Source organism: Spermophilus citellus (assembly GCF_964194105.1).
Source record: "Spermophilus citellus genome assembly, chromosome: 7".
In the NCBI taxonomy this organism is placed as follows: domain Eukaryota; kingdom Metazoa; phylum Chordata; class Mammalia; order Rodentia; family Sciuridae; genus Spermophilus; species Spermophilus citellus.
This window is the reverse complement of record NC_138188.1, coordinates 99,014,429-99,028,807: the sequence shown is the minus strand read 5'-3', so window position 1 is coordinate 99,028,807 and position 14,379 is coordinate 99,014,429. Positions and strand designations below refer to the sequence as shown.

The window sequence follows — 14,379 nt, the reverse complement described above, 5'->3', positions numbered from 1 at the left end:
CTCTAAATAAAACACAAAATAGGGCTGGAGATGTGGCTCAGTGGCTGAATACTCCCCAAGTTCAATCCCTAGTATAAAAAAAAAAAAAAGAAAGAAAGAAAAGAAAAGTGACTAATTGCAGATGGTTATCTAAAACTTCTAGTATAGTAGCTTCATAAAGCAGATACTCAGAAGTCATTTTCATGTTATAATAAAGGGGTAAGCAAAAACCTTACCCACTCTTTATTTCTTTGCAATCTTAGGAGCCTTCATCGTCTGCTGGCTGCCCTTCTTCTTGACCCATGTTCTCAATACCCACTGCCAAGCTTGCCACGTGTCCCCAGAGCTCTACAGTGCCACAACATGGCTGGGTTATATGAATAGCGCCCTTAACCCTGTGATCTACACCACCTTCAATGCAGAGTTCCGAAAAGCCTTCCTCAAGATCCTGTCTTGCTGAAAAAGAGGTGGCAGCACTCCCTGTATCCACCTCCAACCACCAGGCTGTTGGACCCCTGACCAGAGCCTGCTCAGAAAGACCATGCATGGTCCTTGGCATGTGGTAAAAGGAAGATTACTGGACTAGGGTGTCCCTGCATGGCAGGTGTAACCAACTGCTTACTCCAAAACAGAATGTTCTACCTCCCCAGCTAACATCTGATTTCCTTCTGACAATCTTTAAATGGTTGAAAGCCCCTAAGTGATGAGCAATAATTCACAGAAGTTGATAAAGCATGACTCTACCCAGACACACTGTTGTCATTGGAGGCCTGATTCATCGCAATGAAGGAAAAATGAACAGATTTCATCCTTCTCAACTTGCCAGGGGTCCTTGAAATCTCAGCCAGTAAACCATCTTTCGGAATAGCCCATCTCTCTTCTTTCAGACCTCTAATTAACTGTCAGTTCAAATAACCTTGTACTTCTGTGTACTTTTCCCTCTTGGTTGCTTTTTTCCTCTAGAGTATCCTGAAATTTGAAAGGCAAGGCCAGTGCTTCTACCTCTCTGTAGATTCTAATTGGCTACGTTTGATGAGGGGAATTCCTCACTACAAAGGAGAGACACTGTCCCACATTGGGACCTGGGCTTTGTTTCAACCTTGCTATCCTTGTATCTTTATATTTTAGTTCTAAGAAGCTCTTTGACTCTATTCCCTTCTTCTCTGGGCAATCTCAACATGTCAACATCCAGAGTCATTCAAGATGGGGATGTCCATGAAAGGAATGACAGTTCCCACTGTAGTGACACTGTTGAACTTGGTGGTTCTGAACATGCTTTAGACATACTTTCCATAACACTAGAAGATTCCTAGCTAAGGCACCTACAGAGATGCAATAATTTCAGACCCTGTGACTTACTAAGGAGTGAGTGTTTGTGAAGTGACAGTCATCTCCCAGGTTTTGAACAAATATCAATGACCAACACAGCTCCTGTCCTCAAGGAGCTCACTGCCTGCTCCTGTGTTTGCTCATTTATTAATAAGCCTAAGGGTGTTAGGAAGTCACCCAGACTGCCAGAGGACCTCAGAACCCAGGGTACTGGGCAGGGTGGCTGTCCAAAGTCATGATACTAGTGCAGACTTTAGGATCCTAGTGCAGATCCTAAACATCATCACTCTAACAACTGAGATAAAAAAGTATAAGAGAAATAATTTGTAAATGTCATTTAAAATTGCATTTAGAAGGAACTATTTACCATCTCACCTACAGAAGCTATTTTTATTGATTGTAGACTCAAGATAAAATTTATGGATAATTTATGAAATATTGTCATCCTGAACTTTGATAAATTTACCTTTAAGAGGTATTAGTGGGGCTGGGGTTGTGGCTTAGCGGTAGAGCACTCGCCTAACATATGCGAGGCCCTGGGTTCCATCCTTAGCACCACATAAAAATAAATAAATAAAGGTATTGTGTCCAACTACAACTGAAAAATAAATTAAAAAAAAAAAAAAGAAAAAGAAGTATATAGGCATGACAGATTCCTGCTGCAATACTGTTAAAATTTTAAAGTGCACAAGAACTTGACAGGGAATCCAAGGCCTCCCTTACTCCATCTTTCTTCCTCTAACCCTGAAGTTTATAACAAGGAAATAGATATACCTCTAGTAAGTTAGTTACCTGTAACTTGGGAATGCTTTTAATTCTAGCATTTTAAAAATGTTATTATCTATAACAATGCTTATACTGTCTCTTGGTAAGAAAATTCTGTCTGCCCACTCATTCTTGTACCTGGTGTCAGCTAGAGAGCAACAGGAAGAGGCTTCATTTCTGAGGACCTCCTGCAAGTCTGTTCAGATGGCAGCTGAGCTGATGATGCCACCTTTTGCAGAAGATCTCCACATCTTGTTGGCCTGTCCCCCACATGGACAACCCACACTGCAGAACATCCACTACTGATTTGTTTACTTCTCTCTGAGCTACACTGGGTTTTAACAAATGCAGGATTAAATTTTAATTCTATCTTTTCTCTGAAAGAAAGGGAAAGGCTAGTTGAATGCCCACGGCCTCAGAGATGGTTGACATTAATGGTTCAGAGTCTTTGGGTCCAAAACCAAGGGAGGTCAGAAAAGAGATTTGTTTTTGTGAATGCTTGGGTCAGAACTAAACAGACAGGCAGAAAGGTTAAGAGATTCACTCAGAACTGGTCGTTTCCTGGATGTCCTAACTCCCAGCTATGTGCTCCAATCGTTTGGTATCTGCTGACATTAGAAAACTGAAAAAGCTTAATTTGAATCAATACACAGAGAGCAGAGAGGGCATGACAGGCAATTAACTTGATTCCTCCATTCTACCTAATTGTCTACTCATCAGCTTAGGAAGGGAGTGAGTTTCCATGACTACCTCCTGACACAAAGACTCACTGCAGGTGATGCCAGTGTCAGCTCTGCTCTGCAGCACACTGGCAGAGACAGTCCATGAAAAACACAAGGCCTGGGATCTCTTGCTTCCCCCAACCTCAATTAATCACCCCACCCCTGTGACTGTGCATTGAGTCCCTGCTTTGTATAATCTTCTGGGTATAGGGAGGAGATGCTGACAGCGTCTGAAGGTGACTGTTCCCCAGACATGGAGCTGGGCTGAGCCCAAGGTGGCTCTGACACCTTATGTGAAAAATGATTGGCAGACAATCAAAGGCTGAAGTTCTGGTGCTAGTACAGATAAGTGACCTTGAGTAAGTGTTTCCAACCTCTCTGAGCCATTTTCCCCACGAGGAAAATGGGGATCCAAAGACCTGGCCTTTCTTACTAGACTGAAGATTAGATAAAATCACAAATTCACATTGCTTCCATTTCTTCCTGTTGTTGACAAAATACCACAGATTGGGTAATTTATCAGTAACAGAAATGTATTTACTCAGAGTTCTGGAGGCTAGAAAGTCCAAAATCAAAGCACCAGAAGGTTGATGTCTGGCAAGAGCCAGGTCTCTTCTTCTGAGAGTATCTTATGACTGCATCCTCCAGACGGGCAAATGCTGTGGCATTTGTAGACAAAATGCCTAGGGTAAAAGTAGACCTAGCCAGTTTTCCTCTGATCCTTTTATAAGGCACTAATCCCATACATGAGGGCAGAGCCCTCATGACCTAATCTATCTCCTCAAGGTTTCCCCTCTTAATATGCTGCACTGGGGATTAACTTTCAATGTGAATTTTGCAGGGGACACAAGCATTCAAACCATAATGGAAGTGCTTTGTCAACTGTAAAGTCCTAACAAATGCATGAGATTATTATTATCGTTGCTATTATTTTTTCCCCCTAAGCAGCTATTGTCACACCTATCTGGTTCAGTCTACTCAGAACCTCTTAAGTTATTTGACACAATCTTTTTGCGCCCCCCCCCCCCCCGCACCTTGTGAAATCAGATTTTTCTCTTGTCTTTTATTCCCTAAATGCACCCAGGATACTTCAACTTTGTAAGTTAATTGCTAGACAGAGGAATAGCACCTAAGAGGACACCCTTTCCTGTTTACATGTCACGTGCCCTAGTATGTTATGATCTAACACCCAGGTTGACAATGGCAGACACTTGCCTGCTGAAGGCTACTTGTGTCCTCTGTTTTGCAAGACATCTCTTTGTCCCTTATGATGTCTGAACCTGACAACCCTTCCTCTCACTTCACCTCTTCCTGCCTGGGGGAATGATCTTGGATATGGTGTGTTAGTTTCCTAGGGCTGCCATAACAAGCTTCCCCAAACCAGGAGACTTAAAACAACAGGAATTCCTTTCTCATTTCTGGAGGCTAGAAGTTTCAGAGGCCATGCTTCCTCTGAGGCTCTTGGGAAGGACTTTCCCTTGCATCTTTCAGCTTCTGGTGATGGTTGGCAACTCTTGTTGTCTTATTGTCCCTTGGTTTGTGGCAGCCCAACTCCAATCTCTGCCTCGTTTTCACACTGGGACCCACCCTGATCCAACATGAACTTATCTTAATTCTATCTCTAAAGACTATTCTGACAATAGGATTACATTTATAAGTTCTGCAGTTTAGTACTAACTTATCTTTTGGGGGACAAAATTCAACCCATAAAAATATGGTGAGAGTGGTCTGGAACACAAGAGGATTTGGAATTTGGAGAACTTAGAAAAATATTCAAAAGTTATATCATTCGGAAGGCAAGAGGCCAGATTCCAGCCTTGGCACATAGTTCCTTTAGTGGTCTGGGTCTATAAACTTCCTGGAGCTTAACTTCCTTATCAGTGAAAGTGTTAAGTCTGCATTCCTAAGGCTATGCTGACAGGCTAAAAATAATTCCAGAAGGATATAAATTATCTTCAAAGCCCTAAAACCCTGTAAACATGGTTATCAATAAAAGTCAAAGCTGCTCAAAAACAAGTCTTTTTCTTTTCTGCATTTCACACAAGGAATTCAATTATAAGCTCACTGAGGATGGGGAAAGCTAAATGGAAATATCACCTATGTATCCTACTCCATGTACAACACTCCAGACTGACTGAAGGTGACCGAGGGTTTTTTCCCTTTAAGAAAAACTAATATAATTGAGTCTTACATTATGCTTGAGCAGATTACATAATTCTCCATACTAAGGACCCTTAAAAGGCTTGTAATTTATCACAACCTATAATCACAGGATCTAAGAGATGAAAAGGACTTGAAACTAGTCCCCAAGTCATAGAAGAAATTCCCTCGAACACTTTTGACTTATGATCATCTAACTGTATTGAGACACTCGCTCATTCTTCCCAAGACATGTGACAGGTTGCCCTTTAGAAATTCCTCCCCCTTACTTAATCTAAAATCTGCCTCCTTATAGAATCTATCCTTTGTTCCCATTCTCCCCTCCAACACAGAAACCTTTCCATCTTCCCCATGACGGCCTTTGTGGGATTAAAGACAGTTCTCAAAGTTTTAATTCCTTTCTCTCTACTTTCAAGTAAAATTTTCTTACACTATTCATCTTGGTTGCTTTCCTCATTTGTGAGTTTCTCTTAAAGACCCCAAATAGAATTTAATTCTCTAAATGCTGTTCAACCGGTTTAGGATTCATTATTCCCCATGATTAGAATAATCAATTTTTAATGACCCAACTCCACTTGCTTGACTTTTTAGGGCTAATATAGAAACTCTGAAGAAAGGATTTGCCTACAGAATGGAGAAGTTTAATGGATATGACTTAGGGATCAACACCTATAGGACAGAGAAGGAAGTAGGAGTCAGCAGTTGAACTGTGATGGGAGTCACACCAAAACCTCAAACAATCACTAAGGAGCTGGGGGAAGGGGTGTGACTAGGGCATTTATGGCCACAGCCAGTTATTGGATGAGAGCTTTTACTTGGCCTCCTCACTATACTAGTTCTTGATCCATAAGCCAAGCAAACAGTGGAGATTTTACCAACTACCACATATGTCCATTCCAATTATAAATTAGAATGTATAATATTTGGGAACGAATGAATCAACCCACTGTGAGTCATTATTAGACCAGTATTACATTTACTACCTGGCTTCTGTATGAGCCCAATATAACAGTGGGACCATGATGACACTTTGTCCCTAACAAATACAATCTCTGAGCTGGAAATTCCCATGTAGACAGTTTACTAGAACTTTAGGATCAACAGGATTAACACCTATGTAGGATAAAGGAAGATTGGGCAGATAAGAAATAGAATTCTGAAAGAGAAAAAAAAAGTGGAACTCTGTTATAATAAAGGCTTCAGTAGGTCCCAGAGGGGCCTCTACATCTGAGATGGCCCTTCAGTTATAATAAAGGCTTCAGTAGGTCCCAGAGGGGCCTCTACATCTGAGATGGCCCTTCAGACTTGTCCATGCCTTAAGCATTTAAACCAGGCTTTTCTATGCCCATATTGATCAATTCTAGAAAGCAGTGATCTCTAAGGAGATGGTGCAAACTAATGGTGATAGCTCTCTTCAGCTGAAGTTCAGTCCTAGAGAGGGACTCAGCAGAGAACCTTTGGTCACTGGCCACAATACTCCCTGCCACTGGAGAAACAACTGCTTTGGTCTTAAAGGGAGACTCTAGGCAGTAGACCATGATATCCACTGCATAGCACAACTAAAATTCTCAGCTGTTCTGCTAAATCATGCCTTGCTTATCTTGAAGTTTTACAATAGATTTTTGAGCCAATGCTGCATCTTATTTTGATAGCTATTCAACTTGTTGGTTTTATTCTAACATTCTAGCCTGCTAAGTCCCTTCAAATTTTAATTCTGATATCTATTGTCTTATATTTCCCTCAAGATTTGAATTATCTTCAAAGGAAAGAAGACATTAAAGGAAATGTTGTCATGTACTAATAAAACACTGAGGCCAGGATCCTCACAGTCACAATTGTATGATATTTGCAGGACACGCACACACTATCACTGCTCTCCCAGCCACCCACAAATGCACTTTAGATTATTATTATTATTATTATTATTATCTGTTCCACTAGTTACCTTCACATTAAGGACAATATGAAAAAAATTCATAAAATGTTTTATTGAATTAAAATATATGATTGTATCAGTTAGACTGTCTTTGCCCCAAATTAAAAAAAAAAATCGTGACTTGAATTGTCTTAAACAGTGAGAATGTTTATTACTGTTAATGAAGAAGTCTGAAGATGGAATGAGCTTCAGACTGGTAGTTTTAGTAGAAGTTTAGCAATGTAGTTGTGAATTCATACTCTTTTCATCATTCCTCCTGTCTGTTAGCCTCAGAGGATTACTTTGCTCTCAAGCTGGTTTCCCACTGCCCCCCAACTCCATGGGTACAAGGGTTTGATGGGGGCAGTTGCAAGAGATAAATAAAACCAGAAATATATTAATTCTGCAACCCTTCTTCAACTCCCATTCTGTTCAAATCTTAGATAATTCCACTAAAATTTATTAATTGCTTGGTATGAGCAGATTTCTTATGGAACTAGAAGATGGAACTCAGCTTGACTTCCTTAGGTGACCTGGGGAAAATGAAAGCCAACTTCCAGATGCAGGAGTCAGAGGAAAGGGACACCAGTCTATACCCCTTTGATTTTGAAAGGAAGCTGAAGAGAGAACTGAAGTCCCACACAGGTGAGAAAGCAAGAAAGCACATATCCTTGGGAAGTGGATTAAAATTTCTAGAGCTAGAAGAATTCAGTGCTATGGACTTGTAATCATGTATAGTGCAGAGGGGCTCTCAGAGCCTTTATCAATAATCTGTTGGGATTATTAGCAAATAAGAGAGGTGGCTGAAGGCCGATGACTTTTTTCAAAAGGGAACAAATTAGATTCTAGACACTAGAGATCAGTAAGCAAGCCCTGACATCCATTCTACTGCAAAAGGCTAATTTAAGCCTCAACCAGTCATGTGTCAGGTTCGATTGCTATTGCGATTTAATCCTGGTTAGTAAAACAAGAGGGAAGTCTGCTGGGGCTATCAGGAAAAGAAACTCAGTGGGAGGAAGAGTGCTTCTGATGTTGTAGACATTCAGTTCTTCTAGTCCTAGAAGCTTACATCCATTTCCAAGGGTTGCATATTTTCTTGCCTTCTCACCTGCGTGGGACTTCAATTCTCACTGCACCTTCCTTTCAACGGTCTAGCCTTGTGTCCCTTTCCTCTGGCTCCTGAATGTGGAAGTTGGCTTTTATTTTCCCCAGTTCCTCTAAGGGAATCAAGCTGAGTTCCATCTTCCATTTCCATAAGAAATCTGTTCACACTAAGCAATCAATGAATTTTAGTGGAATTTTCTAAGATTGAGCATAGTGGGAGGTGTCGGGGTTGCAGATCACGTGATTCCTGATTTTCTCTCTCTTGTGTCTGCTTATCATCACCTTTTCCTCAAATTTGTCCTCAGGGCTCCTAAATCTTTGCTTGATGCCCAGACTCTGGGTGCTGAGAGCCATTGCCAAGTAGGAATGACGCATGGCAATTTCTTTGTCAGCCTACTCCATGTTGCTTAGAGGAAGGACTCTCCATTGTGGAAATGGGCTTGCCTTTGGACCCAGGTCATTTGCAGTGACATTGCAAATATGCTTGAGTAAGGTGACCTTGCTCAAGGACCAGGGTGGATCCAGGTTTAGGGTGTATCCTGCTGGGATTAGGGAGTATCCCACTCCTTGGGTTTAGGGCGGTTCCAGGTTTAAGGTGTACCCTGCTGGGAATAGGGCGTATCCTGCTGCCTCAAGCACCGGCCCGCTCCTTGAGTTCCCGTTGAGTTCTCGTGGGATTCAGAAAGTATTTGGGATTCAGAGCCTGGTGGAGTACGTGAATTTTGCCCAGAACGTGGGTTTTTCCCAGAATCTGTGTGTAGAGTGCCGGTGACAGTTCGAGAATAAAGAGTTGCTGCTTGAATCTACAAGGTGTGAGTGGCTCGTGATTTTGTGCCCAGCCAGACTACGGCATCTGGGGATCTCCATCCCCTTCCCAACAGGGCTAACATCAGTGTATACCTTCCCCTCAAACATGCTACCTCTCTAAGAGAAATACCATTTTCTTAATCTTGTCAAAACTACTTTTTGTACCTTGGGGAAAAACAGAAGCAAAATGAACAGAGAGATAAGAATTACTCAACTTCTCTTAACATTGCCATACTTACCCCCAAAGCAAATTGTTCCGTGTTTGTGCTTCTCCCTACTCTAAGTAAGCAGCTGTTAGCAGTTTTTGTAGAGCTCAGCTCATCCCTACTTCATCCTCCTTTATTCTGTCTTGAAGGTTCATGAGTCTTTTGTGTTCAAGCTTATCTATATTCCCCTCCCTCTGCCTTTTGTTCATGTCCTTTTCAAAGCCTGAGTTCTGCAGAGCTCCCTGTTCAACCACCTCTCTCTCTTTTATAAAATCTACCCCCCCTTTATACACTGGAATTATTTCCTATTATATTATAACCAGGATTTTATTGTTTAAATCTCCCACCTCTCCCAAGTCATATTCTTTTCTAAAGTCTCACATCACAGAATCACACCTGTGGTAAATACTCTTTTGAAGTGAAGAATTAATTTGTAATGCAAATAATTACTTCTTTATTTATCTCATTTTCAAGTAAGAATTCTCACATATCAAATTTTCATAAAGATAAATTGGGGGCAAATTATTTCACACCTTTTCCTTCTCTGTCACTTATTCTCCTTCCCCCTCCCATTTTCCTTCTGTCCTTTTCACCTCTAGTTGTCTCCTGCCTCCTTCCAGAATTGGTGTAAACCCCCTGGGTTTCTCTCCTAGACTCTGCTTTTATTGAACTGAAATACTTTCTCTTCATGTATTGGAGCAAACCTTTTTTTTGTACCAGGCAAAGCCACCTACCTCCTGCTTCCAGAAAAAAATAAAATAAAATCCTTGAGTGGAGGAAATTGGCTGTATCTGTAAGCCCTGATAACTGAAGATTTCCATTTCTTAACTATTCTGCTTTTATCAAGTTTGGTTAAATCCACCTTCTGTGGTCAACAAACTTTAAGGGGTAAATCTCTCCATACAACAGGTTCCTCAGCAATAAAATGAGAACAGTGATCTTTGTGCTGCCTACCTTACAGAGTTGTTGGGGGAAGATAGGTAAGAAAATATAAATTGAAAAGCATGATTCATAGATAAAAGAGTATACATTACTTGTCCTTAATCATAGATACGTTGCCTGAAAATATCAAGGACAAGATTTTTGAGTGTGACACTAGGCAGAAATGAATTGTCCTTAGGAAGGATTTTGAGCTAGGAATATTGAGCTTTGTAAATCAAGAATTGGCCTCCTCGCCCACATGGGGAGGAAGGAAAGGCCAAGGAAGTAGGAGTGCTTGGTGAGAGAACAATGGTACTGTCCTCTTACCCGGTTTATTCACCTTTGAAAATGTTGTAAATCCAAGGTTGTCTAGAAGGAGGAGAGTGGAAATAAAGGCAGGGCTTGCTTAAGAGGCCAAGGGAGCTAAAGTGAGGGAGAAGTTTCCATGAGGTAAGTGAAGCTGGTTTTCATAGAGTAGAAAAAAAGATGGAAAAAAGTTTTCTCAAAGGAAATCAATTAAATTCTGCTCCAGAAAAAGAGAGAGATGCTGTTAATGAGAAAGCAAAAATTCAGTTAGAAAGAAGAAGAAGAAATCCTTTCAGTCAAGAAGAAGATAAAATCTTCCCTGGAACTCCATCCCACCCATCTTTCCATTTGCACCCACCATTACAACCTTCAAACCTTCACCAGGCCTTTATCAATTTCCCTGAGAAAATATAGGAGGTGTTTCAAAGTTCTTGGATTATTCATTTCATTATATTGATTGATGAGCAACCCTGTAGGGGTGGAAATCAAAGCATGAGTTTCAATTCCCGTCAGAATAAAAAGGGGGAGGGTACAAACAAACACAGCAGTTGTTTTGGTTACTGCTCTGGTGATTACACAGATATGACCTCATTCCAATTCCCAAAGAGAGGCAGAGAGCTAAGAGATGAGCTGGAATGTCCAACTGGCAGAAACACTAAATTCTCTTATTTTACTTTTGAAAATATTATGAAATATATCAAAGACTTAAAATATTTTAAAGAATAATACCTATACCTAATGGTCTTATTAAACATTGATATTTTGTCACCATGCCTAGAATCCCAGCAATGGGAGTCTGAGGCAGGAGAATTACAAATTCCAGGCCAGCAACTCAGTGAGACTATTTCAAAATTAAAAAATGGCTGAGAATGTTGCTCAGTAACCGAGCACCCACAAAAGAAAAAGAAAGAAAAGCTACAATGAATACCTTTGTACATATATCCTTGGGTGTGTGTGCTGAATTTTCTGTAGAATATAAGCCAATAAGAGACATCCCAGGTAGAACTACTTGCACATCTCCTACCTCAGTAGATATTAACAAACTGCTCTCCAAAGAAGTTGTATTAACTAAGTTTCCTATCTCTAGTATATGAAAGTTTCTATTTATCCACATTGTTTTTAATTTTTTAAGTTAAATACAGACAGTCCCTAAATTACAGTGATTCAACTTGTGACCTATTAGTGTCACAGTCATGCAAAAGTGATATGCATTCAGTAGAAATCATACTTTAAAATTTGAATTTTGATCCTTTCCTGGCCTAGCAATATACAATATGCAGTGTAATACTCATTTGAGAGCTGGGCAGCGGGAGCAAGCCGTGCCTCCAGTCATTTCTGATCATAAAGGTGAACAACCAATATTCTACAATGTACTGTGTTGTTAAGCCATTTGTTAGGTTAAGTGTGTTGAATGCATTGTTTACTTAAAATATTTTTAAACTTATTGATTGGGATGTAACTGATCATAAGTTGAGAAGCATCTGTATTTAACTCACTAATATAATGGGTATGATTTCTAGACACTTCATAGTTTTATTGAGATTGTTAGTATCATTATGGTTTGCAGTTTCGAATGCCTATTCCTGGTATATAAAAGTTTAATTGAATTTTTATGTTGATCTTATATCCACAAGCCATCAGTGAGTAACTCTTGTAGTTTATAGATTCTCTGATTTTCCATATAGTCAAATAGCTTAACTACAAATAAGATCTGTGCGGGTACCTCATGTAATTTTTGTACCTTCTATTCTTTTTCCCATTTATTGCACTGTCTAGGATTTCCAGTAGAATGTAGAGCAGAAGTGTCAATATAGTTTAAGGAAGTTTCATCATTTACATTCTGCAAGGTTTTTGATAGATATCTTTTGACAATTAGCATTTTTTCCTCCTATCCATAGCTAATAACAGTTCAGTTGTTTGTTTTCTTTGTGAACTAAAAATCCACTGCACACACTCCCATCTCGAAGTTTTTATCCATTATTCCCTAAAGTATCAGCATGGCTGGCTTCCTCATTTCCTTACCCTGCTATACTCAAATGTCACCTACAAAAGACATACTGTATATATACAGCAGCAATTCTCCCAACACCTACTCTGAAAGTCTCTTTTCCTCAATTGAATGAATATGAGAATGCAGGAATGTTTACCAAATGTGCTTGCTTTTCTCTGTATCTAAGTTGATTGTATTTTCCCCTTTTAATCGTGTTTGTATAGATTCATAGATTTTCTGATATGAAGTCATTTGCGTTCTGGGGGTCAATTCATCTTGGCTAGAAGCAAAGTGGCAGGGGAAGAGAGAGACTGAGATTTATTTAGGATGTTTTAAACATCCATCTATGTTCATAAGTGAGGCTGATCTTTTTTTTCTTAAATGGCTTTATCATCAAGGATATAATAAGTTCATAAAATGAATAGCTTTTCCTCACTATTTTTCAAAAGATAGGGATTATAGGTTGAAGATTTGTTTAATTACTCTGTTAAAGAGAAAACAATCAACTGGGACTTGTGTCCTAGGGTGAGGGCCCTGGGAGAAATGCTATGGAGTGAAACAGTTTCTCCTAATGGGGTTCTGACTTTGTACTAAGACAGGAATGGCCTATCTGGAGACTTCTGCTGGTATCTCACTGCCTGGAAGTGCTCACATGACTACCTCAGTTGCAAGGGAAGCTAAGGAGTCAAGCATTTTTAGCTTAGCACATTGCCTCCCTTCAGGGAGAATCAAGATTATGCTATTAAGGATGGAAAAAAGGCAACGGTGTTTGAACAGGCAGGCAGCAATGCTTTCTACAGTATTAGATATGCTGGGATGTTGGACCCTTTCAATCTATCCCTCATGTCTCTTAACTGAAATAGATCAACAAACAAATCCACACATGTATATATTCTGAATAAATACACACACATTTTTGTCTCTCTGGGTTATATTTTGAATGAATTTCACAATACTATCTTCAATTTACTAATTCAGTCTTCAATTTTTCTACAGATTAGGGTTTTTCTTTCTTCGATTTGATAAAGTACAGTGTATTCCCCCTCCATAAACAAAAGATAAGTTGAAGCACTACTTTCTAGACAGAATGTTACCTCATTTTGAAGTAACCAGAGATCCCCAGAGTGGGCGCTAATCTAGTCTGACTAGTATCCTTATAAAAATGGGAAGTTTGGGAATAGACACACACAGGGAAAATGCCATGTGAAGTCAAAGACAGTGATCAGAATGATATGCCTGCACACCAGTGGAGGTCAAGATGGTCAGCCAAGCACCAGCAGCAGCTAAGAGAGAGAGGCATAGAATAGATTTTCCCCACAGCCCTCAGGAGAAATCAATCCTGCTGATGTCTTGATTGTAGATGTCTAGTCTCCAGAGCTGTGAAACAATAACTTTCTATTGGTTAAGCCCCCCAGTTTGTTGTACTTTGTCATAGTAGCCCAGGCAAATCAACATTATTACCTGTTGTGTCTTGTTTGTCTTCAATGATATATTTTTTTTTTATTTCCAAGATTTCTAACTGGTTCTTTCTCATATCTATATGTTCTTATTTTTCTTTTCCTTATTCTGTTTCATAATTTCTTGAGTTTTTCAATGGGATTAGTTCTTTGTTTTTTCTTTGAGCCTTCAAAATACATGTATTTTAGAGACTTTGCAGGATGTTCTATAAAATGACTTTCATTTAGAATTAACTCATGTTATAAATAGTGATTTTCATTGACTTCTTATTGATTTTATTTCTTTGTGTGATTTAAAATTTTGATTTGCAGGCACATTTTAGGTAGCATACTTTTGTTTTGTTCCCATTGTGTCTGGCAGACTTCATTTACTTCTAGCCAGGCTCTGGGTCTTATAATTCCAGACCAATGATAATATAGAGATTTTTTTTCCCCAAAACCTATACACCAAACCAGTGGAGGCTTGATTTGATTCCTCATTATGAGACGATCTGTCCTCTTAGTACTTCGACAGCTGCTGTTTATACTTGAGCCCTAAGAGAGGTCAAGAAACTTTCTTGTGTATGTGTGTGTGTATTGGGGATTTGCTTTACCACTGAGCTATAGCCGTAGTCCTTTTTATCTGTTATTTGATACAGGGTCTTGTTAAGTTGCTTAGGGCCTATGTTACTGAGACTGACCTCAAACTTGTGAATCTCCTGCCTCAGCCTCCTGAGTC

The 14,379-nt window shown here is 39.7% G+C and overlaps 1 protein-coding gene across 1 annotated transcript in view; it reads left to right on the top strand.

The window, feature by feature from the left end:
• Positions 1-439, top strand: part of DRD3 (dopamine receptor D3) — a gene marked incomplete at both ends in the record, with an annotated part of 42,108 nt that extends 41,669 nt beyond the window's left edge. The window contains one exon of the mRNA XM_081302688.1: positions 243-439. Coding sequence (XP_081158814.1) covers positions 243-439 — 197 coding nt within the window. The remainder of the gene's footprint in view (positions 1-242) is intronic.
• Between the last annotated feature and the right edge of the window lie 13,940 nt (positions 440-14,379).